At 49.2% G+C, this 24511-nt stretch overlaps 4 protein-coding genes across 12 annotated transcripts; 1 reads left to right on the forward strand and 3 right to left on the reverse strand.

Moving 5' to 3' along the window:
• Positions 1-1006: 1006 nt before the first annotated feature.
• On the reverse strand, positions 1007-18740 carry LOC117645714 (paired amphipathic helix protein Sin3a). Of its 5 annotated transcripts, XM_034386052.1 has the most exons (17): positions 16711-16876; positions 12709-12735; positions 8322-8498; positions 8075-8235; positions 7853-7999; positions 7440-7757; positions 7033-7328; positions 6671-6950; positions 6357-6575; positions 5285-6272; positions 3994-5202; positions 3746-3915; positions 3468-3653; positions 3219-3395; positions 2933-3132; positions 2609-2846; positions 1007-2517 (listed from the first exon to the last, which is right to left on the reverse strand). In XM_034386052.1, exons 3-17 carry the CDS (start codon positions 8476-8478, stop codon positions 2251-2253), a joined length of 5013 nt encoding a protein of 1670 aa, XP_034241943.1. In that variant the 5' UTR covers positions 8479-8498; positions 12709-12735; positions 16711-16876; the 3' UTR covers positions 1007-2250. The 5 variants fall into 5 exon arrangements, with proteins under 5 accessions (XP_034241943.1, XP_034241942.1, XP_034241945.1 ...); XM_034386051.1 differs by lacking the exons at positions 12709-12735; positions 16711-16876 and adding an exon at positions 18614-18740; XM_034386054.1 differs by lacking the exons at positions 12709-12735; positions 16711-16876 and adding an exon at positions 18465-18530.
• LOC117645716 lies at positions 10394-23066 on the forward strand. Of its 5 annotated transcripts, none has more exons than XM_034386060.1 (3): positions 10394-10631; positions 21296-21413; positions 21499-23066. In XM_034386060.1, the coding sequence occupies exons 2-3, from the start codon at positions 21342-21344 to the stop codon at positions 22732-22734; spliced, it is 1308 nt and encodes a 435-aa protein (XP_034241951.1). In that variant the 5' UTR covers positions 10394-10631; positions 21296-21341; the 3' UTR covers positions 22735-23066. The 5 variants fall into 5 exon arrangements, with proteins under 5 accessions (XP_034241951.1, XP_034241950.1, XP_034241947.1 ...); XM_034386059.1 differs by lacking the exon at positions 10394-10631 and adding an exon at positions 17411-17735; XM_034386056.1 differs by lacking the exon at positions 10394-10631 and adding an exon at positions 17753-18872.
• LOC117645720 (protein KTI12 homolog) lies at positions 19100-20911 on the reverse strand. Its single transcript, XM_034386070.1, has 7 exons — positions 20600-20911; positions 20445-20496; positions 20296-20348; positions 20089-20208; positions 19810-20000; positions 19649-19711; positions 19100-19423 (listed from the first exon to the last, which is right to left on the reverse strand). The coding sequence occupies exons 1-7, from the start codon at positions 20760-20762 to the stop codon at positions 19205-19207; spliced, it is 861 nt and encodes a 286-aa protein (XP_034241961.1). The 5' UTR covers positions 20763-20911; the 3' UTR covers positions 19100-19204.
• Positions 23061-24492, reverse strand: LOC117645725 (cytochrome c oxidase subunit 5B, mitochondrial-like). The gene is made up of 3 exons (XM_034386078.1): positions 24317-24492; positions 23491-23564; positions 23061-23414 (listed from the first exon to the last, which is right to left on the reverse strand). Exons 1-3 carry the CDS (start codon positions 24399-24401, stop codon positions 23208-23210), a joined length of 366 nt encoding a protein of 121 aa, XP_034241969.1. The 5' UTR covers positions 24402-24492; the 3' UTR covers positions 23061-23207.
• Positions 24493-24511: the final 19 nt, after the last annotated feature.

The following is a 24511-nucleotide window of genomic DNA, read 5'->3' on the forward strand; positions in this document are numbered from 1 at the left end:
CCCCTAATTACAGAATTAAGTACGACTTTTTGTGAAATTATTAGAAATGCATCACAGACACCAACTACTGCTGGCTGCATGATTGTCGTAACTACCCCCTCACTTTGAGCATTCAGAGTCACGCTAATTAGATCCTACGGTTTCACATGACTTGAGTAGATCTAGCAAACTAAGCAAAACATTAAGTATAGAAGATAGTAGGTATCACGTGGTTGCAGGACAAGTATAAAGGGCTTCATAAATCTTTAACAGCAGTCATTCTGGTGTAGACACAAAATCAGGTATCTAATTTAGCCACTGCATCATGACCACATGTAAATCCTACTATCAGGCGTTGTTGTTACAGTTACGCAAAACTCAAAAATAAATCACTCATGTTTTACAGCAACTGAAAGAATCGCTTACTCTGATGGATTGGACGAAATTCTTATACTCATGAAACATGCGAATAATAGAGCCCAATAGGACTTCTTGGTATGAGGAGACTAAGCGAAACTAAAAAGTTGCAGTCTGAGCTAGCTTTTGAGTTGTAGCTGTAACATCAACACACCCACAAGAGCATTTCAAGGCGTAGTAAAATACATATCAGTCATCAAAATGCCCCACTATTTGGTCCAATCAGTAACGTTACTATGCAAAGTAACTACAGACAGACTGAACCAAATTGATCAAAGCCATATGAAATAACAACTGATAAATGTAGGACAGAACTGCTCTAACATGGTTTGCTCAGTTTGATGGTAAGAAGTTAATGCTGTGTTATGAGTATTGCACACAATTTAACATTATCTTGTTCTTTACTGACTAGGGTACATTTCTGACCCGTATCACCAACTTGAGCACCACTGACTAGTCACTCCAAAAAACAGTTGATTCTCTTTAACAAGAAATGTTCTAGTGGAAAGATACTCCATTAACAGCAGTTCGACAAGACATTAGAAATTGACTTGTAGTACAACACCCAAGGGAGCAGTAAGGAGCCATAGTGTAAAAAAAACCAACAAAATTTAGTCTTGTATTTTCCTGGAGAGTTCATTGCTTTTTATTCACTCTATAGAAATTAGCTCCAATTTCACCTTTCTAAAATACATTGTCTTGAATAGGTAGTACTGTAAGTGTACAGAAAGAAAATGTAACCACCATCACATTTGGGCTTATGTACAAAGCAAATGGCATACATCTGACCAAGCACCTCTAACAACCCATCTTCACATAAATAAATTATTTACTTAATGATCACAAATTTCACATGTATTGAGATTCTAAGTTAAGCTAAAATTTGGATGCTGAATGGTCAGAGGACTTGACCAGTGTGAAATACCAACATGAAAACAATTATATAATTGTGAGATGTGAAATGGTGGTTACTGACACTTCTCTACAACTAGAACAACAAAAAATATGTTAACATTTTGTACTGTGTTCAAATTTTATCTGGTAATCCATATGAGGCAATGTATATTTACATTAAATTACACAAATTTAGTTATGAGAATGCAAAATGTTTATCACATTGCAATCAAATCACTACAGTTGAATAGATCTCAAATACTAAGTACATAATTTCCACATTAAAAAAATACCTACACGATATTCACAGAAAATATTTATAACATACACATATGTATACATATATATATATATAATATATAAATATTTAATAAATGTGTATACATTTAGATATATACAACAACAATTCACTGGTCACATGATTCTCACAACAACCTATGTAACAACTAAAATGTTCAGAAAAGTTTTAGGCATTGTGCTTTTTTCAAGTTGGCAAAACTTAAGATGCATGACACATGCACAGCCATGTGTCGTGCCAATAAAAACAGTACTAACAGAAACTTGTACTTGTACTATTGCTTTAAATGGAGAAATAAATAGAGGGGCAGGAAATTCAGGAACAAGGAAAACATAAAACTTAGCAATTAACACATATTTACAGTTCCTGACAAGTCATTCATTTAATTGATTCTGTAAAAGTGACCAGACGCTTAAAATTAGAACTTCACATAGGGGGGAAAGCCGCAAATGTGAACCACATCAGTGTCAAACAAGGAATGTTTATGACATGTTCATATTCTATGGCAATCTCAATTCATACTTCACAATGCTGAAATAAAACAAAATCAGTCAAGGAAATAATAATACTACACGAGTACTCTAAGCCATTGTATAACGTGTCACGGTAAAAAAAATACTCAGACTTCCACAAGGCTCTTAAAGTTTGTGAAACTAGCAGAATCATGCCTCAACTGCAGATGCAGTTGCTGTAGAAGCACTTTCACTCACTAGCCTATCCACTCTGTATCTGTTGAAGGTTCTGTAGGGAGCTTTGCAGATGTCGTTGTTGGTCAAAACACGTGTCCTGTTTGGCACAACACCTTCACCCCGTCCCATTAACCAATCACTGTTTGCTTTCTGTTGAAGTTCACTGACATGGTCTTGGGCCCACTGATTGTGCCACGATCGGAACTTGTTGTTCAGCCTTGTAGACACAGTAGGATGGGACTAAAAGCACAAAGAGAAAAAGAAGATGAACTTCAGGAGATAATTCATGAATATGCAATAAGGGAACTAGTTTGACTGCCTATTAATTTACCTGTCTAGCCTTGGGAAGGGCTCGTTCTCTATACAAGTAGTTATCACGGTTGATAACATACACCATTCTATACGAATTCTGGTTGAAGTGGCACTGTAACTCATCAGCACCATCTAAACTTTCAATATTAAGACCATGGTTAAGGCGCACTGGCTTAGGTTTTCCTTGTTTGGACTGTCTTCTTCCACTACTTGCTTCAACATCCTCATCTACCTCCATTTCTTCATCCCCCTCAGCACTGTTAACAGAAAAGAAGTGGGAATGAAAACAACTGTGAGGAAGAGTATGAATAACATTACATAACAACGAAACCAGGACACAAACCTCGACTTCTCTTTTTTCTTTCGATCTGTAGCACCTTTCTCCTCTTCAGAAGGGTCATTTCCATCCGAAACAGGGACTGGCACAGCAACAGGGCCAATTCCTTTAATTTCGCTCTCGACGTCAGGCTGACTCTGTTTCTTTCTTCGAACATTGCGAGGCAAGTAGACTGCTTTCCTCTGCCTAAGAAGAACACCATCGTTCTAAAATCAGAGAAATTTTTTGTATGAGAAGGAAAATTAGATACGATAATTATAGAACCGGTTTTTCATATACAGGTACAACATACTTCTCTTTCTTCTTTTGTTCTGGTGTTTGCCTCTGTATTATTGGTTTCTTCAGAATTAGAGAAACGCCTCTCCCTTTCAGTAAAGTTTGGCCACTTGGGCGTTGGTTCCGTTTGCTGTTCTTGCTCCTCTGATTCAGTGTCAAGCAATTCAATAGTGACTTTGCAGTCTCGTTTATACTGTAACAGAAAAGTGCACATGAGAAAAAAACAATGCTACTAACTTTCAAAAGCAAAATAAGTGCAACTTACAAGTAGAACTTTGAAGCAGTTTTCTTCAGCCAGAGTCTGCTCAGCTCTACGTTGATAAGCAACTTCAGCTGCTGTCCTTTGATGAGCTGTGCTGCAAGGGCCACCAACAGCTAAACCTCTCTTTTGTTCTGATACGAAAATTTCTTGACACTCTGTGCAGGGATCATCAGACACTAGATGCTGCAACTATAAATAAAAGAAAAAAGCGTTTATAAGAAGATACATTTGAAACCCTAGAATACAACACCAATGCAAGTGATTAAAAAGAGCCTACAAACCTGTCTCACAGCATAAGTCACCACTTTATCAAGAGTGAAGGCGATGTAGGCATGAATGCCAAACATTTCTCGAAGGGTGTCCTCATAAGCATTGCTATCCATGTTGCCATCCAAAACATTTCGCACCATATCAAGGAATGCAGGATAGTAGTCTTCAACATCAATCTCATCTGAAAGAAAGACAGTATATTTAAAAAAGATCCACAGAAGAAAATAAACACAATGCAGCTCAACGCAAAAATACTAACTTTTGGGTTTTAAACGTAGAGCTATGGCAGTTGATTCTTTCCTGTCAACCCTATACTGAGCCTCTTCATTGGCTAGAGCAACAGCACGGTCGTACATGCGTGTAAGTCGCTTGCAGAGAATATGATGTAACCGGAAAAACAGATACCAATTGTTGTTCCCAAAGAAGAGGGAATAGCATTCATCTGGATGTTGGGAGACTGCATGTGGTGGAGGCTTCACATCTGTTTCCATCTCTTCCTCCTTTTTAGGTGTGGTAGCACCAGGGGTGTCTCTGCGGTCATTGAAAGGAGCAGCCTTGGATGCATTTGCATCACTATCATCGTCATTATCAGCATCTTCCCTTTCATCGTCACTTAATTCTTGCCTAGGATGGAAGAACAAATCTGGAAGGAAGTGTCGCAACAGCTGCTTGATGCGTTGCTTATCATCTTTGTGGATACTTGTTTGTCGCTTAACATGATGAATAAGGAGCTCTGCGGCATCATTCAAGACAGTTTTATCCTTATAGGGAAGCACCAGGTGAGGGCCTGTTGAGGTTTCACTGCTGCCCTCTTCTGCTTGCTCATGCCGCTCATCAAATAATGTTTCTATTTCATTGAACAAACTCTTTGAACGCAGTTGTTTGACATCATTCTGCTTGAAATTAATACCCTGGTGGTCTAATGACTTCAGATAGTATTTCTCATTTTGTTCCCTCCAGATCTTGTTGAAGCCCTTTTGAGCCTCTCGCCACTCCTCTTCCTTAGCTTTTAACCTTCTTAACACGACTGGTACTGCTACAGAGGGATTTTTCTTCAAACCATCAATGATATCTGCTGCTTTATCGCCATATATTCTCTTCAATGCTCTCTGATGTATGGTAGGTGAGGCTCCTCCTAGACAGTCATCCAATCTGAATTTTGCTACCTCCTCAGCAGAAAGCCTTTGTAATTTCTTGTGCACACCCTCCAAAACCCTGATAGTGGCAGCATTTGTTTCAATTACCACATCCAATTCAAACCTCTCATCTTCACACCGGTATATATATTCTTCATATTGTGTTTTACGAGAAGTAACAAAAGTAGAATCTTCAGACCATGTAGGGAAGGACACCCAGGTATCATTCAAAACTTCTTTGCACAGAGGAGTACGGCCTGTGCATTTGGGTTGAATATAATTCTTCGGTAGGGCACAATAACTGGCGCCTAGCCGTTTACAGGTAGAGTAATCTGAAATTATAGAAGTCATAATGTCAATAACTTTGGGAAATCAAAACTTAAGCTTTTAAAGGAGAAGTTACGGGCAACTTACCTATTTCTAATGCATGGTCACCAGTAGGTCTATCTTGACGAGCCACATTGTTGGAAATGCTCTCCAAACCACCTAGTGAATTGCCTAGCCCACTAGAGCCTAGCCCGCCAACCAGGCCATGGACACCTGGTGCGCTAACATTTCCTTCACAGGCACCAATGAAGTCCTTGAACCTACGAAACAGCTCTGGGTATTTTCCAAGGAAGGGTGTAACCAGCTGCACCAATTCAGACTTTGAAACAACTTCCTCATTAAACAGCTGCAGACAACGCAAGAAGTTTGTGTACACTTCTTGGCTTCGCAGCGCTTTACGCACATTGTCAAAGAATGCATAGTCATTTAGTGTGCCAAATTTGCCCGCATCAGCAAGAGTGACATCTCGAATGCATGCTTTGTGCTTTTTAGCTGGTGGAGGGCCATGAGACTGGCCTCCGTGGGGTGTGGCATGACTGCCATGACTACCATGGCTGCCACTGTGGGGATGGTGCTGATGGCCGTGATGGGATGAATTTGGAGTAGCTGAAGAGAAGGATGGAGACCTTTTCACACTACTGTTGTTTCCAAACTTGGACGTTGAGCTTAGGTTACCGTGGGACCTTTCAGCATGGGTCCCCATCATAACAAGGCCAGATGCTGGAGTTGTGCTATCTCGATCCCGGCCAGGAGGACAAGAATTACTATTGTAACCAAGCTTCAAGTTGGTAGGCTTCTTTGCAGCATGATGGTCATTGGGAAGAACTTTGGCTCCAATAGCAGTTTGATGACTTGTGGCATCAGGCAAGAACTGGCCAAATTCAGCCAACAAGTCTTCCTGGTTTTCAAATAGTTTGGCAACTTGAGAATAAACCTCTGCTTCTGTCAGATGTTTACCACCAATGGTGTTGGCACTCAGAGTAGAGCCTTCTTTCAGATTTCTTTGTTCCTTCTGGTAGGTGTGAAGAATCTCAAGGAAGCGTTTATACTTATCAGGTTGACCTTGGAAGCGATTCTGTAAACCAATGAATTATAAGGATGCATGTTTTAGAAAAACTACTGGCCTGAACACTTGAGCATGTATTCGATCAACACTAACCTTGATTTTATTGACATAGTTTATGGCATGGTTGAACTCCACTGGCTGACTTTGAGTTGAATGAGGAATAGTCTCACCATGAGGCAATCCTTGAGAAACTGCCTGATGGGCTTGGGAAACAGCTTGGGCCATCCCAGCATGGTGCAAGTTGGTCCCCGTTGATGGAATTTGGTGAGAGGTATGTACAGGATGGGCATTGTGGTGAGTTTGGACATTTGTCTAAATTTTTTACAACAATAAGAAGAATATTAAGTGAGGCAAACTTACTTCCAAAGTAAACAAACCTTTACCATAGTCAGCAACAAAGTGCTTACCTGAGCTCCACTTGTTGATGAAACACTGTTGACACCATGTGGTACTGTGCTTCCTGGAGGGGGAGCTGCAGGGGTAACGGTGGCCTGTGGGTAAGAGTGGTGTACTGGTGCTGCAGCGTGGTGCGGCACTGCACCTGTTGACACTGACAGAGTATTTCCACTCGAAGAGTTAGTCAACAAAACTGGAACTGATGAAGGTCCAGATGAGAGGCCAGGTGTGTTGTGATTGCTTGTAGCAACCATGGGAGTGGGATGGTGAGTCACCATGGGCCCACTTGAACTAGAATCAAAAAAGGGCATTTTGTTACAACACCACTGAAACAATAATTCACCATAACACCAACAAGGAGGTTGGAACATACCTGATAATGGTGACAGGCTTGCCCATGGAAACAGGCTGCCCAGGCTGAAGAGGCGGAGTACTTGTAGGTACTCCAACAGGAGCTCCGCCCTGAGGGACAGCAGAACTTGACTGTGGCATTAGCGGAGCAATAATAATATTATTGCCACCTGAGCCTGACCCCAAGGGCCCAATAGGGGTAATGTGGGTTGTGGTGCCTCCAATTGTGGTTGTGATGGGACCGCCAGGTGTGTGCACCACAGTTGTGGTTGAAGCTGTAGGGCTGGGTATGCTGACAGAAACTTGAAAGGCAAAGCCCTGAGAAGGCAAGAAAAAAAAAGAGAAAATAAGATTTAATTGCAAATTACTCGAACACAACAATGGAAGAGGAAGAGAGAAAACAAATTTCTAATAAAACTAATGCCCTACCTGATCATTCTGCTGAACTTCAATTTTGTAGCCAGGGGGCAAAAATGTGTTGAAGCCAACAATAAGTTCAGGGTGACCCTTAAAAAGGTCTGATACTCTAGCAATAACACCAGGTGTGTCGATACTTTGAGATTTGAACTCCTTCATTATGTCCAGAAAGTCATTATAGACCTGAGGTTGGTTGCCAAATTTGTATTTGACTTGGTCTAAGTACGATAGAGCATCTTCCACTTTGAGTTTCTGGAACTGTTGCTGGGATTGTTGGGACTGCTGTGGTTGAACAGTAACTGTGGGGGGAGTTGTTGAACCCGTGTGAACCTAAAAAAAAACACAGAAAGGATAATAACAATAAAAGGTAACACTCCCTTTTAGTACCATTTGAGTATTGTAGAGAAGGGCAAACTCCTCTTTACCTTGTGCCTGATAGGCTGATGAGTTTGGGTTGGCAAGATGACATGTTGCTGTTGGGTTATGACCTGTGGAGGCGTTTGCATGGTGTGGATAGTTGTCTGCAATCCAGGACCAGAAGGGGCACCTCCCTGCAATCCGCCACCTGCCGTCTAAAGCAGAGAGTCATGTTAGTTTCAGGAATGAAGGCACAAGTATAACACCTTATGGTAATTGGCATTTATTACCTTAATTGCTGTAGCCCCTGGCATGGTTGATGAGTAGTTTGAGGCAATAGAGAAAGCTGGCATAGCCACTTCTGAAGAACCTGAAGAGCCAACACGTTCTGATGGCAAGGTTTTCGCAACAGTTGACGTCAGGAAACTAGGTGACGAAACAGCGTTGCCCCCTAGAGTATTGAAAATAGAGAAGAACTTGTAGAACATAGGATGAAAACGAAAATAGCACTGTTTGTCTGAGAACAAGCCAACACACCTGGTGGTGTTATGCCACGGTTATGATGTTGGCGAACCGGACCACTGTAAACAATGGCCGGCCCGCCAGGTGGACCTCCTGGTCTCCCGCTCAGCCCACTAGTAACACTACTACTGCTTCCCTCTTGCTTCGCAGCCTCCTCCACTCGACGTTTCATCTCAACTCACATTGGCGTGGCTGCAAAGAGAGAGATTTGTGAATGAGTGGCCAAAGTGACACATCAGGACAGAGAAGACAAAACCTAAACTGGAGAATGGCAGAATCCATCCTCAATAAAACTAACCAATACTAATAAAAAGAACTAAAAAAATCTTGGTTGACAAATGATGGGTTTAGTTCAACGTAACCAAATATTCGAGACAAGACTAAAAGACGGCCTTCATGGCAGCACAGCAGACCAAAACAGATGGGTTACTAGGACACTTTCCAGCAACGAGTTAAGGTCAGACCAGGTCCAAGCCCCCCCTGGGGTGCTCGGCAAGAGCGCGGGGAGGGCCCCACACAAAATGCGAGCCAAATGACATTGCTGGTAGGGGTCCGCGATGCCACCCCAATGCCTTGGGCGGCCACGTCAAGTCGCGCCCTGGCCGCCTCCATGGACATCGGGACCAGCATCAGGGCCCCGGCCGCCCCTGGCGTGGGGATAACAGGGGCTCCCGCTCGCGGCAGGCCGGAGCAGCTGAGTCAGAGCGGCCGAGAAACGGACCAGCGGCCGCCAGGGGCCTGCAGGGGCCCTGGCTAGCCCTGGCTGTGGGGCCGCGCCAGCCGCCAGCACAGTAAGGTTAGACAGAGGTCCGCTCGCCCCGGCCAGCCTAGACGAGCTGCGGATACGCCCTACGGGCACTACACCGCGCCACCAACGAGCCCTGCGCGCCCTACGCCCAATTTACCTTCTGGACGTCCCCGCCGCGCCAGCGACGCCAAAGAATCCAGGGTGCAGGATCACGTCCATAAGAGCAGCTAACCAAACGCAACTTTCACTTCACTCCGCGCGACAAACGGGCTTCTCTGCGATCACCCGCGGCGCAGCCCTCGCATCTGCGTGCTTAGAAGTCCACAAAACGGCACAGTGCAGTCACCATAGCACGCAATTGATGAGTTTGCACACTAAAACAACAGGCCAACAGGCACCAAGCAGAAGGGGCGAAAGATTGAGAGCTCGACTGGGAGGCATTTATGCTCGTTCCGGGGCCACAACCGTCGTGCCGCCCGAGCCGAGCCGAGTCGAGCCGAGCACAGCCGAGCCGAGCGTCAGCGGTTGCGCGAAGCGGGGGTCTGTCGGTCTGTCGCGAGCAGAGCCGGACAACGCAACCGCGGCAGTGTACTACGTACATCGAAGAAAACTTGAGGAACGGAGGCCTCCCTTCCGTGGCACCAGGACGATGCTCAAAGTGCTTTTCAGTGACAACGGTGTGTTTGTGTATTCACGCCCTGGACCCTTTCAAACTCACTCGAGCGCTCGGGAGCGGGAAGCATATTCCGACATTCTTCTGCATACATGGAGCCAAGTCCGAAATCAGCCGCCAGCAACACGCGCAAAATCCATACTCAGGTGTGCCTGTCGCGAGCCGCGCCGACCAGCACATCACCAGCCGGTCAGCCAGTGCGCTGTCTGTGCGCTGCGCCTGACCGGGGCCTCAGTCAGTGCCGAGTCGAGTCGTGCCGAGCGAAACCTCTTTGGGCGAGCGGCGAGCTGGCTGGGCCCCGAATCCGAGTGGCGACGGCAGTGGCCCCGCACGAGCACAGCGAAACGCTTGGCTGGGCTAGACAAAAGTTTGCCCGGGCGCAAGCATCGTGGGGTGCGAGAGAGACGGCGCGACGTGCCGCTGCTGGCCAGGGCGCGGGCAGGCGCGGGTCGCGCGGGTGGGGGAGGAGGACGCAGCGACAACGCCAGAGAGGTGAAAGAGGCACGGCAGGGTGGGGGGTGAATCGAAGCGGTAGGAGTAGGAGTGTAGAGGTGGGAAAGGGGAGGGGCGGCCGCGGCGGTTAGGCGGCGGGCCGTGGAAAGGAGAGAAAGAGAGAGAGGGCAAGGGGGGAAGGGAAGGGATCAGGCAGTAGTAGGCAGTCGAAGAGAGACGAGACAGAGAGCGCACGACTGCCGCTTGCTGCCGCTGCCGTGCCGAGTTTGTTTAGAAACGGAATCATCCCACACAGCTGCTGCTGCCGCCGCTGCAACTCCCGCTGCAGTGGCGGTGCGACTCCCATAATGCATCTCCAGCTCTCTGGCCTGTTGCCAGCTGGCGGGAAGGAGGATAAGGAAACGGAGGAGGCGAAGAGGCGAAGCAAGCAGAAGACGGGTAAAGCGACGAGGTAAAGCAGGACAAGGAGCGGGCGAGAGGCATGGAGGTCGGGTGGGGGAGGCGCGATGCTTAGAGTGAATCCGGTACATAGCAAGGGGCCCCGCGCCCGCCGACTGTTGCAGTCAGTGCAGTGCGAGTGAGGCAGTGAGGGTGCCGGGGAGGGCCCAACCGGGCCGAACGGGCCGAACATGGAACGGCATAGAACAGTGGCTTCCCCGGGGTCCGCGGACGCCAGGGGCGGCACGGCCCCGCCAGCCCCGCCCCACCCACTCCGGGCTACTCGGTGGCCGCCAGGACTCTAGCCAGTACCAGCCAGCAGGCTGCGAGCGTGGGCGGCCGAGGATCGTGACGTCCTCGGTCCGGGGGAGGCAGTGGAACGGACCCCGCCGGGGATGGCGGCCTCAACGCCACGGTGCTGGTGTCGCGACCCACCACCGCTCCGCTCTGGCCGGCCAGCCAGCGCCAGCCCCACCTTATCGATCCACCGCGGCGAACGCGGCGAACGCGGAGAGAAGGCAGCCGGGCTGTCAAGTCGCATCGCGGCGTGGCGGGGAGTGGCGTCGCGCAGCCGATGTCTCGGCGCGGCCAGTCCGCGGCCGCGGCGCCCCTCCGCCGACGCCAGAGGCTCCGCGCTGCTGCGCGTTGCTCCGCGTCGCAAAGTAGGGCAGAAGGCGGGAGGCGGGCGCTGACGCGGTGCCGTAATCACGCCGGCAGGCCCAGCGGTGCCCAGCGGCCACGACACTTGCAAAGTGTCTGGCCATTATCGGAGAGCCAAAGCTCTCGAGCCTCGGCCCCCGCGGCACACCGCTGGCTGCCGTCACACGTGCACAAGGCAAAACGCAGCCCTGGCAAATTTGGCTACGCAGCACGCGCAGCCGCAGCGCGCAGCTCGCAGCGCCACAACCAACGTACGATGTACGTTCTGGCGTCCCGCCTCCCGGCCCCCCACCACCACTTCACCCCCACCATGACCACACACTCAGCGCGCGGTGCGGCTCGGCTCGGCACGGCGCAGTTGGGGCCTCCGCGACGAGCACGGGACTTGGGAGCCGACCGACCGAGCCGAGCCGCGCTCAGTCACAACACAGGTTGAATCAATAATCCTGCAAGGCTTGCAAGCAGACGAAAGTGTCCCTGCCATTCCATTCATCGCGCACGCAGTACGCAGTGCCGCAGTCACGCACCCAGGTCAGGTGCACGGCTGCAGGGCCATGCTGCGCGGTGCTGCGCGACGCGACCGGGTTCACCGTTCAACCTGGGGAAGCACCTCTCTGGCTGGGCCATCGAGGCAGCGGCACCTGTGAGCACCTGCCCGCCGGCAAGCTGCCCTGGCACAGCCCTGGCACAGCATCGGACCACGGATAAGGGAAGCCTGTCGGCCAGTGCGTACTCCGTGCACGGCGTGCACTCCCACAGCCAGGCCGCCAGGTCAGGCAGAACCAGGGGCCTCGGGTGGGGCTACGGGGCTGCGGGGGCTCGGCTGGACAGGAGGGGCTGGCGGTGCTGCGGGGCAACAAGGGCTGCGCGCTGCGACGCGCTGCGCACGCTCGTGCTGGTGGCCCCACTGGCCCCCGTGGTCCCGGGGGTGGGGTGGGGGCTTGCCCTGGCCAGCCCTGGCTCGGCAGCTCGGCGGGGCCCGGGCCAGGCGCGGCAGAAAGCTGAGTTACCGGTTCCAGCTCGCTGACCGAGACGGGGACGGGTTGGGTCGGGGGCGCTCGGCGCGGCTCTGCGCTCGCGGATGGTCCCGGACTCCGGCTGGGCTGGGCCTGGACAAGTCCAAGCTCGTCACCGCCGGCTGGGGCAGTGCCGGGGCAGTGCCGGGGCGCGGGCCGAACCCTCCAGGCACAGGTACCGTAGAGTACGCTCCCTCCCGCCATTCCTGTTGCCGACCACCTCGCTGGCGCCGCGAGGCTACACGAATCGAGCTTCCCTTGGAGGACGCCGTCGAGAACAGAAAAATCCCACGCCTTTCCTTCGTCTGCCGCGAGCAGCCGCGAGAAGCCCACCACTCTGGGAGGGCGCCGCCGTCGTTGAGGGGGGCCGGCCGGGCGCAGCCGGGCGCCTAGCCTCGCACTTGACTCGCTCACCTCGCAGAAAACGGCAGCAAAGAGTATTGTGAGGGTTGGCATGGCTTCAAAGGTGCGCCCCTGGCGGCCTCCTCCCGGATGGTCCACCGCCTTCCACCGTCCTGCGGATGCAGAATGCCGGCGTCGCTGCTGCGCCGGGCTCCCTGTACGGGCCGAGGTACGTCGATTTTGAACTTGGCGCAGCTTCTATCCCGGTCTGGGCGTACGAAGGCGACGTCCACGACGACTGCCTGCTGGGGGGCGACTTCATCGCGGCGCACGTGTCCTCCCTGGACATCGACGACGACTCCATGGTCCTGCGCTCCAGCGGCCAGCGGGTCCCCTTGCGCCGTGTCACCATCTCCCCGTCCCCGCTCGAGGTGTCCATGCGGGTGGAGGCGATTGCTGCCGTCTCCGTCCCGCCTGGGACCTGCGTACGCGTGCCCGTCCGGGTGCGCGGCTGCGGTGTGGTTGAGCCGCTCGCTCCCACGGGTTCGTCTGGTATGGCGGAAAGTCGCGTGGAGCGCCCAGGGGTTGAGCCGTTCGTTCCCTCTGGCCTCGGTACGAATGGACTGGCCCCCCATTCGTACCGGGAGGGGCCTGAGCGACGCGTCATTCCGCTCGAGCCCTCTGCTGCACCCGCTCCAGACGTCGTCCACATCGCGCGCATGGCCGCCGTGGAGATGCACGCCCCGCTCTGGCGCCCAGGTATGGTGGTCGTCCCCAAGCTGTTCGCAGATGCCACAGAGGCCGATTCCCACGACATCTGCGTCCTCGTCCAGAACTTCTCGAATCGCCCCATCACCGTGCGGAAGTCTTCGTGCCTGGCGCGTTTCACCGCTCTCCAACAAGCTCCAGTCGCCACGGTCCAGCCACAGTCTTCTCCACCCGACGGTGTCCTCCCCCCACCCCTGGCGTCTCTCGCTGACCGCTGCACGGCGCATTTGCCCCCGCTTCAACAAGAGCAGGTGCGCGCCCTCCTGTCTGATTTCAGAGACATCTTCTCCTGCAATGGCGAGATCGGCCACTGTCGGTTGGTGGAGCATGACATTGACACCGGCTCCAGCGCCCCCATCAAGCAGGCACCGCGGCGGCTGGACTTCCACAAGCAGGAGATCGCCGACAAGTGCGTCAAGGAGATGCTCGACCAGGGCGTCATTCGTCTCTCTCAGTCTCCCTGGGCGTCCCCTGTCGTGTTGGTCGGCAAGAAGGACGGCTCAACTCGCTTCGCCATCGACTTCCGGAAGCTGAACAGCATCACTCGGAAAGACGCTTACCCTCTCCCCCGCATTGATGACATTCTGGACTCTTTGCGCGGCGCGTCGTGGTTTTCTTCTCTGGACCTTAAGTGTGGGTATTGGAACATTCCCCTTTCCGCGGCCGCCATGGCTAAGACCGCCTTCTGTGTGCCGGGGCACGGGTTGTACGAGTTCTTGCGTATGCCCTTTGGTTTGTGTAATGCGCCCGCCACTTTCCAGCGCTTAATGGACCGTTTAGTTCCCAGTGACATTGCCCGAGTGTACCTTGATGACATTGTAGTTCCCGGCAAGACCTTTGATGAGGCTTTACGCAATTTGACCAGGGTGTTCGGTGAAATTCGTAAGGCAAAGTTCCTTCTCAATCCCAAGAAATGTGCTCTCTTTTCCACGCAGCTGGGCTACTTGGGTCATGTCATTTCTGCCGAGGGCGTTGGGACAGACCCGGCAAAGGCGGAGAAGGTTCGCTCCTGGCCCGTCCCGCAGACCAAGGATGAACTGCACAGCTTCTTGTGTCTGGCGCAGTACTATTCTCGGTTCATCCGGGACTTCTCCAAGCTGGCCGCCCCTCTCAACGCCATGATGCGCAAGGCTTCTGTTTTCGAGTGGACGCCGTCCGCCCAGCAAGCCTTTGACGCCCTGAAGTCGGCGCTGTGCACCCCGCCCGTTCTTTGCTACCCTGACCCCAAGGGCGGCCAATTTATACTGGACTGTGACGCCTCGAACTTTGCCCTTGGTGCTGTCCTCTCTCAGGTGCAGAACGGTGAGGAGCGTGTCATCGCTTACTTCAGCAAGACGCTCAGCAAGGAGGAGCGGAACTACTGTGTGACGAGGAAGGAGCTTCTCGCCATAGTCGTCGCCTTCGCCCATTTCCACCATTACTTGGCCGGGGCCCACTTCTTGGTCCGGACGGATCACGCGGCTCTGCAGTGGCTGCGCACTATCCGGGACTCCGTGGAGGGCCAGTTGGCGCGTTGGCTGGAGCGCCTGGAAGCTTATGACTTCACCATTGTCCACAGGCCAGGCAAAGAACACTGCAACGCCGATGCACTTTCCCGCCGCCCATGTGACACTGACTGCCGCCACTGCGTGCGCACGGAGCAGCGTAACCTCCAGCAGGCCGTTCCCGTCGGCGCCGTGCATGCCGAGGACGCCATGCTGCCCTCACAGACCGAACTGCGCGCCGCGCAGAGCACGGACCTGGACATCGCACCCATCTTGGCGGCGATGCGGCGTGGGGAGCGCCCGGCTGCCTCCACCCTTTCTGCTTCCAGTTCCAAGACTAAGGCCCTGTGGCTGCAGTGGGCTTCTCTTGAGTTGGTGGATGAAGTCCTGTGCCGGCGGTTCGAGGACGCCGCCAGCCAGCGCATCTCCCGGCAGGCTGTGCTGCCCCGCTCCCTGGTAGGACGCGTCCTGACCTACTTCCACGACCAACCCGGTTCCGGTGGACACCTCGGCCGAAACAAGACCGTGGGCAAGGTTCGCCTGCACTACTACTGGCCTGGAATGTGCACCGAGGTCAAGCTGTGGGTGCTGTCCTGCTCCGCGTGCCGCCGGAGGAAGGGTCCGAACGTGCGCCCTCGAGCGCCTCTGCGGCCTTACAACGTGGGAGTGCCGTTTGAGCGGGTGGCCGTCGACCTAGTGTCAGGGTTTCCGGTCACTAGCCGCGGCAACAGGTACATCGTGGTAGTGGTGGATTATTTTACAAAGTGGTCAGAAGCCATTCCAGTCCCCGACATGCACTCTGAGACCGTGGCCCGAGCACTGGTTGACCACGTGTTCACTCGCTTCGGCGCGCCTACAGAGCTTCATTCTGACCAGGGGCGCACCTTTGAAGGAAAGGTGTTCAAGGCGGTGCTGGACATCATGGGTGTGCGCAAGACTCGCACCACTCCCGGCCGCCCCCAGTCCGACGGCGCGGTGGAACGACTAATCAAATCTCTAGTCCAGCAGCTAGCCGTTCTTTGCCAGCGTGACCAACACTCTTGGGACTTGCAGGTGCCTTTGGTCATGCTGAGCTTCCGGGTTGCGCCGCACGCCACTACGGGAGTGTCGCCCTCGATGATGATGTTCGGGCGGGACGTCAACCTTCCCCCGTCCCTGGCCCGCGGTCACCACCCACACCAGCCGGTGCCCCGCGTGCCCAAGTGCGACTACCCTGCGTGGCTGCACGGCCGCCTCCAGGACCTGCACCATGCAGTTCGCGAGCGGGCCGACCTGGCCTCGCTCAGGATGAAGGAGCGCTACGACCTGCGGGCCAAACGGCCTTCCTACGCCGTTGGCAGCCGGGTGTGGCTGTATGACCCGCGCCGTCGCGTCGGTCATCCTCCGAAGCTCTCATCCTGGTGGGCCGGCCCCTACAAAGTGGAACGCGTCATCAACGACGTAGTGCTCAAAATTAGACTGGACGGCGAGCCTGATACGCGTGCTCGCATTGTGCATGTTGACAGACTGTCCCCGGTAGTGCCCCGACCCTCTTTCTAATTTAGGCCATTAACTTTTGCTGTGTCCGAAACTTAAAGTGTACGCGTGTAAAAAGGCATCGAGCCCCATTGTGTTTCGCGGTCTGGCCCTTTTCCTGGTGACTTTCCCTTTCGTCAAGAGGAGGGATAATGTGAGGGTTGGCACCACTCCGCGCATGCGCGCTAGAACTCTCCCCGTTACTAAGGACTCTGCTGCTGTTATTCTTGCCATTCTTGTTGCCCTGTCCTTCGGAATAGACGTGCTTCTCTGACTCCCGCCTCTTATTCGGTGCCCTTAACAGTATCACGTCAGCTGAAGGACACGGACACGCTTGGGCACTAGTTTCACCTCACACGCGAACCACAACAAGCGCACAGGGCCACAGGTGACGAGACGCATCTTCCACGGCGAGCAACTCAGGTGACCGACTGCGGATCACTCCGGCCCCGGCCACACATACACAAACACACGCACAACAAAACAAGGCCACGGGCAGCCCAGCCTGGCCAGCCAGCCGCGCGCCAAGCAGAAGCGAATCGATGCGGGCGATGCAGGCTCGCTAGAGAACGAGAGAGTGGCGCGGATCGAGTTGGGCCTCGGACGGCCAGAGTTAGGGAAGGACCAGGCAGGCGGAGTTCACCGCGGTACCGGGCCGGCAAGCCACGGGGCACCAAGACGAAGACATTCATCCCTAGTTAGGGGCAAAGCAGGGGTCAGTTTCAAACAACATCGGTTGAACTTCCCTCTCGCGTACTCGCTCGTGGCGCCATCGAGACCATCGCACCGCCGCTGATTCGAGGAATCGACCGCGCAGCAGACGCCACGCGAGGTGTGGGCGAGCGGGGGGGCCGCGGGGAGGCGCGGCGGCGGCACGGCCGCGACCGCGACGCGATGCGGCTTGGCTCGCCACGGCGCGGCGGAAAGGGCAAGGCGGCAAGGGGAGGCCGGGCGGCAAGGCGGCCCAGAAGGGAAGGGAAAGGGAAGGGGGGTGGCACTGCCAATGCCACACGGCAAGCAAGCTCAGCATCAGCACCGCCTGGCTACGCGCTACGCCTGGCTATCCACCATACACCGCGGAAGGCCTTGTCCGCGAAGGAGAGCAGACCATCGCACCGCGGGAGGGAAGGGCTGGCTTCGGCCCGTTGGCTGTTGGCGCTCAAGAGACGGGGGGAGGGCGAGGCCGCGGGGCCTCTGGCTGCCTCTGGCCGGCCTGCAGCCTGTCCCACTCAACGAGTAACTATTCGCGGTACTTCCGGGGACACAGACACGGCGCCGCACCGCGCCTCGACGGGACTCCGTCGTAGGCTTGACTCGGTCTGGCAGTCCTGTGTAAGTCTTGAGCCCCTGCTGGCAACTGGACCAGTAAGCAGTTGCTCTGATATCATAGAAATTCGCCTTTGGTCCCACTTTGCTCTCTGGTGCACAGCCCAAATAGTTGAACATGACTTCATTCACCCACAACACATGTTCAATGTAGTCACTACATACAAACTTCACCGCAGTAAGACTGACGGACACCCTAGGCCACACACTTTTAGTAACGGAAGAATTTCCCTTCTACATTTTGAGCGTGCTGACATTTGAAACGGTGAACTCATCACAGGGTTTCTTTAAGTTTCTAGTTATGAAAGTACACCAGTCCATGTTTTAAAAAAACAGTATGGAAATTTTTTTGAGGAGTCAAAGGGAACTAGAAGCGCAAAATAAAGAGCTGCGAAACACATTGATCTTCACTCTAGAAAATGTGGACCCAGGCACCAACAAACCCTTCCTGAATAAGAGTGGTTCCAAACAGGTTGACAAAGCACAAGATTGCGGAATTTTTGATTATAAACTGCAAAAGCATTATCCCAAACTGTATTTATTGATTTGCACAAGCTAAGAGAGCATCATGCATCAGGAGACACATTTTTCAAACAAAGGAGGAGGGTCCTTTTAGCAAATCCTGGGTATGAAAAGTAGTACAAGCTTACTTCAATTAAAATGATGAGAGGTGTAGAGGTTATTCACCACACTAATACTTTGAATAATAAAACGTTAATGTAACTGTTGACTAACCGGGAGGGTTAGGTTAGGAAGTCGCATCACTGACAATCTCTCAGGTTTCACAGCGAGAGGTCCTCGAATCTAATAGACGTGCATGTGAAAGAAACTGTTTGTGAACCAAAGGCGATAAAACAACCCCAAAAAGATTCTTAAAAACTCACCAACGGACAATTTGCTGGTGAGAGTTTCAAAGTAACGCGAACGACTGCTTGCTGGTGCTGTGCTGCTATAAACATTGCAGCGCTCCCACTCACCGCGGAGCGCCTTCGAACTACAAGCGGTTGTGCTGCCCCCTGGCGACGGAACAGAAATCTGTGTTGTGTTTTTGAATGGGATATTAAGGTTTTGCTTTGATTGATTCAAAATTTCTATGCAACACTGGAACCATTGGTATGGACACGAAGACTTGGGAATTCACATGTAGGTCTTAGATATGTAGCAATACTAAACCAAACGCACTTAATATAGGTTAGGATTCATTCTTCCCGGTTCATTCACTACATCTGTCCACTCAGCTTTCATCATCAACCTGTTGGAACTTTTTGAATGAATGGTATCACTTTTCTATGTATAGAACAAAGGGCTTGTTGTTTCAGCTTTGACTTCTTGTCGGTGGCTTAATTATCTGTAGGTAAAGAAATCAAAAGTTTTTTTATCCAAGAAGTATTTTTTATTCGATCATGGGCCTTCGTTTAATAATTAGTTGTTTGTTATTCAAAACAGATATTTTGGGTTGCTCTTGCATCATGCAGCTATGATGAGAGAGATGAATTTAAAAATTGTACAAACAATGAAGCTACTCTAGAAGTGTCAGATGAAGGATGCATTTTGGAGTAGGTCAGGAATTGTCTTCTATGTCGGCCCAATTGGGCTGCTGTCAATTTGTTTCCATTTAACTTAACATTCAAGTTGTTCTGTCCAGGAATTTTTATATCTCCTTCTATGCCCATATTCTGAGCAGACATAATTGCCTGAAAAATGAAACGAAGTTTAGCTTCAGCAAGTAAACATAACCAGGGTTCATTCATTATTTATTACATGAGGGTCTGACATCACGAAAACCCTGCTATGTGTCAAGAAGCAGGCATGCATGCGCTAAGGTTTGCCCCATAGCAGGATTTCTGTGCCGTCAGACCCTTCTGTGAATAATGAACAGTCCTTAAGGACCTAAGTTTAAAAAGGACAAATAAATATACCGTGACAATGTCTTGAGTTATTCTATCTAGCTCATGAAGATAATTAGTTGCTGAAAGAGGAGCCTGCAAATGAGAAAAAGAATAGATTTACAATTTATAAAAACAGATGATTTGTATAGTAACCATTAACTAAGCCATTGAAGTTTTCAGCATTCACTTACATTTTGTGTAGACTGATTTGGTGGGGGCGGTTTGCGATCAAATAGAGCACATGCAATTTTTTCTTTCGGCAAATTGTCTTCTGCTTGTACAAGAATGAGAGGGCTATCCCACCGATTCCTACTGTCAGGAGCTTCATATCTCATTACTAAGGCGTCAAATATGTCCTGTGAATAGACTTCATCTCCAGAATCTGAATCATGCAAGAAAAATTTAATCTTTTCAGTTTTCATAGCTTAATTGGACTGAATTGAATAGTGCAGGTTCAGAGATGATCTTACTGTTAGTTGAGGACCTTTTTACATTAAAGTCCCATGCTGCTGTTGTTGAAGTTTCACAATGTACTGTGCATTGGGTTGTTTTACAGCTCTTTGACATGCAGTATATTTCATATCTGTACCCTACATAAACCAAAAAAATTACAATTTGTTTTTAAAAAAGAAGAAAACGAAACTCAACTTATTGAAATTGTTTGATGACAATTTTACCTTTTATATAGTTTGCTGCATCAATAATAACAACTGCATCTTGACTGACCAACCTGTTTTGATTGATTTTATTGTTTAAAAGAAATCGATGAGTTGCCTTTGATTTTTTAATCTAAATTAAAATTAATTGAAAGTATGCTTTTTTTTACCTTTGAACCTCTGATTTAATTATGCTTCGTATTTCTTTCTCCTTCGACGAATCTGCATGGAAATTTAATCTGTCCATTAGATTTGCGGTATGCCTCAAAAGTTTTCTCTCAATCTTGTATCAGTAGTAATGTGGTAGAAATTTGGGACACTTTACCTAAATAAAGGGCATTTTTTTTCAAGTTTGAGGAAGTTATAACCTCGTTTTCGCTCACTATATGAACTGTTTTGTTATGCTCTTTCTCTAAATACTCCTTGATTTGGGCTGCGCGTGTAGACTTTCCGGAAGATGGTATGCCCGTTATCAGCACCAGTGGCATTTTGAGTCCAGACAAGTAGCACCTGAATGTGAGGCAAGAAAATACTGCGATTTAACTCGTGCAGTCTGCTTGTAGTTCACGGTGGTGGGGCAATGCTGCCTGGTTGGGTTAGGTTGTGCTCCGTGCTGTCACCCGGAGCCAGCTCCTATTGGACACGGTGTCTGCCCCCACTCTTGAATCGGGCTCTCTGATTGGCTGAAGCTGTGTGACGTTTCCACCCTATTCAACCCTTCGCCCTCGCCCCCTTCTCGCTCCCTTCCCCCTCACCACGCCTTTCTTTCCCCACCCTCTCCTGCTCCGCCCCTGGGTTGCCCTACCCCAGGCCTAGGTTCCCGGGCACAAATCAATATCCGAGATACGAGTTCGTCGTTTGCTCGTCGGCTTCCGTACCACTGCCGGGGCTTTGCACTCATTCCTTCCCTGACCTATTTATTGTGCGTTTTTGTTGTTGTTTTCTTGAAATGGTAAACCCTCTGGGGTTATATAGTGATATGTTGGACGGCTTGTGATACTTCTGGCTCTTTTGGTTACAGGGAAGTCTTCCTCTGAGCATAACACATCAGAGATTTCAGAGTCAGGATGAAGAGGACATACATCTGTCACATCACCCAATTAAAACAAGCATTTCTTGTATTAGACAATTTTAAGAAGGTATATTTATTAATTTACATAAGCATTAAAATTTTGTTTCATACCCTTTTTCTGATTTTTTTTATTTTCTTTTTTTTGTTTGCAGCAACGAATGATGTTGCCTCACAGAGAGGGCGAGGAGACTGCTGCTTCGAATTCTACCTCAACACCTATTTTAAGTATTTTGGATCTTCCTCCAGAAGTTATGTACATGATCTTTTCCTATTGTGATGCACCGCATCTTGTAACATCAGTCCAGTATGTGTGTAATTCTTGGCATGAGTTGCTTCAGGCTGTGCATGTGTGGAAAGGACGAAGACTTATTTTCGGCAGAGATATGCCATGCCATGAATTGATGAGCTATATTCGTTGTGCCCCAAGTATTGATGCCATCTCATATACATACACCTCATGCCACAGATTTGTTCCCTGTTTAATAACAAATTGTTATAATCTATCTTGGCTAAAGTTACATGGGGATTTTTTTGTACCCTATAGTTTACTCAAAAATCTTATTAACTTGCAGCATCTTGATCTTGATCTTAGATGGAAATTTGAACGAAAACAAGACCATGACCCTGATTTGACAGGAATCTCATCTGTTTCATCACTTCAAACATTAATAGTAAGAAACTTCAATTACCATGAAAAATTTGTAATTGAATGTATAAAAAATTGCCCTAATTTAAGACATATTTTCATGTCAAAGGTAGAAGCTATTGAATATTATGTAGACCCAGAAAAGGTTGAGGAGGGAATCAATTCATCATCAAATCAACTTGAAACAGTATATGTTTTTGGTGCACAAAGTGTGGGGAGGGAACTACTAGAGTTAGTGGCAAAACCTGATTACCGAGGATTACGAAGTCTTGTTTTAAAACCCAATGACTATACAGATTATGATTTTACAAACATTCTGTTTCGTGACAAATTTCCTGAAATGGTGACTTTGGATATTGGATATTCCAATTTGGTGACTGACAGTTCAATGCCATTATTAGTTAATTGTTGTCCCAAGCTTAAAAATTTGTGTTTATGTCGTTGCAATATAGGAGATGCTGCCCTGAAACTGTTTCTTAAGAAGCTGCCTAGCTTAGAACGGCTGAACCTTCATGGGACTCTTGTGTCCTCAGAATTGCTCCACTTTTTCCCGTCAAGTTTTCCGAACTTGAAAGCGCTCAATTTGTGTGCTTGCCGACTTGTTCATCAAATCAATCTCCTGCCTCTGTTGGATGCATTACCTAGTATAATGATTCTTGACCGTCGAGGTGACTTTCTTGGAGGAAATAGAGACCGTAAAATGAATTGGCCTTTTCTTCCAGTGAGAAATGCTCTTGCTTAAGTTACATATTTTCATTTTTTTTGGACGTCTTAAGTAAATTTATGTTTATGTTAAATTGCTGTTATTTATTGAGTACTGTGATTTATACTGTGTTATTGTTTGTAGTGATAATACAGAAAAGTTCAGAAAAGGTGTAATTCTCTTTAGAATTTAAGCAACCTGAGTTACATTAACTATTTTTATTTTCCTTCAGGTAAAAAGCCCAGATAACATTTTATACATTCATCACGTACATCTATTGCATTTAATATTTCAACCCCCCCAGGAACACATATCAGTTTTAAATTTCTTGTGATAAATGTCAGAGCTGATTAAAACAATTTAAATCCCAATTAAAAGTATTTTATTGCAGGTTTTAAACTGTACAAAGCTGTTGGCAATGACCAGTTAGACATTGCTAATTCACTAATGGTGGTTGCTCAAATAATATTTGAACTACACACGTCAGAAAATGTGGTATTATACATCATACTTTAATGATCCTCAACCTTCTGGAGCTTAAACCAGTAACCACAAGCACATCGCTTGGGTTCACTCTGTCTGAGCCACATCCAGACAACATTCTCAGAGTCTTCTTCACATATGCAACCAACTAGGCGTTCGTGGAAGGAGGAATATACAACATGAGGTTTTTCCTTGGTGCAAACACCCCGTTTCTGGATATTCATATCAAAAGGATCCTGAAACATAGAAAATATAGGTATAGGAATGCACAACATATGAACTACTAAAACACCAATCAATAGCAAAAATTACCTCATTTCCTTGCAGCTCTGCCAGCAATTGTTTCCTTTCCAGACCGCTAGCATGCTCAAGAGGATTGGGAAGATCTACAAACACAACAATGAAATTAAAATGTTAATGTAACAAGGCAGCAATAAAGACACAATTCAGTCAAGATTGACACGACTCTCAAGAAAATAGAAATAAATAATAAATGAATACAACAAAAAAACTTATTTCTGATCTGTCTCAAATGTCTAAAGAAGTGTCCAGAAGATGTATCAAATGGCACGGTGAGGTTGTGGTATAAATTAAATCCGCAATGAAATATAGAGGAATCACAGGGTTTGCAAAGGAGTTGATGATTTGCAAACTAAGCTAGTCAAATTTTGAAAAGTCCAAAAAGGGAAGTATAATAGGGGTGAATTTTTCATATTGCATAGAAAGGCAAGTGATACGTGCCCATTTACTGATAAACTGAGGCATTCAAGGGTGGCTCATGCACAAATTGGTGAAAAAGCATGCTCCTTGAGCAGCTACGTGAACTGTAACTTACAGACACTTGCGAAAGTAAGAGCCAAATGTTCGACAGTGTACACGGGTCTAAGAGATTTTGGTGTAAAGTGCCAGTGCCTTGGGTCAAACAGGACAACTTGGCAAAAAGATGAGACAGCATTCCGTATATTAATCTTAAAGAAAGCAGGGTTTGCCTCTGCAACTAGGCTATGTAACAAGTGTGTCAGATAAAAATTTGATCGATCTAAAGTAAAAGAAAATGGGGATCACGGGATGGAAGGTTATGGCCGAGCACCGTCACCATTGGGACCTTCAGCCATCAACGTTACGATACGATACTTACTGTCCGATGCTTTAAAGAGACCACCAAGTCGGGCCGTCGAAAAAGATCGACGGGAAACACTGCACAAGACCCTTTGCAAAGCCATTATTACTTGCTGTTCAATTCACCTGCAATCCACTGGGAAGAGCCTTCATCCACAGTAATTGCACCAGAGGGCAGCACAGAGCAGAGTAGCAGAAGAGTCTTTGAGCAGAC

Source organism: Thrips palmi, unplaced genomic scaffold (assembly GCF_012932325.1).
Source record: "Thrips palmi isolate BJ-2018 unplaced genomic scaffold, TpBJ-2018v1 HiC_scaffold_19, whole genome shotgun sequence".
In the NCBI taxonomy this organism is placed as follows: domain Eukaryota; kingdom Metazoa; phylum Arthropoda; class Insecta; order Thysanoptera; family Thripidae; genus Thrips; species Thrips palmi.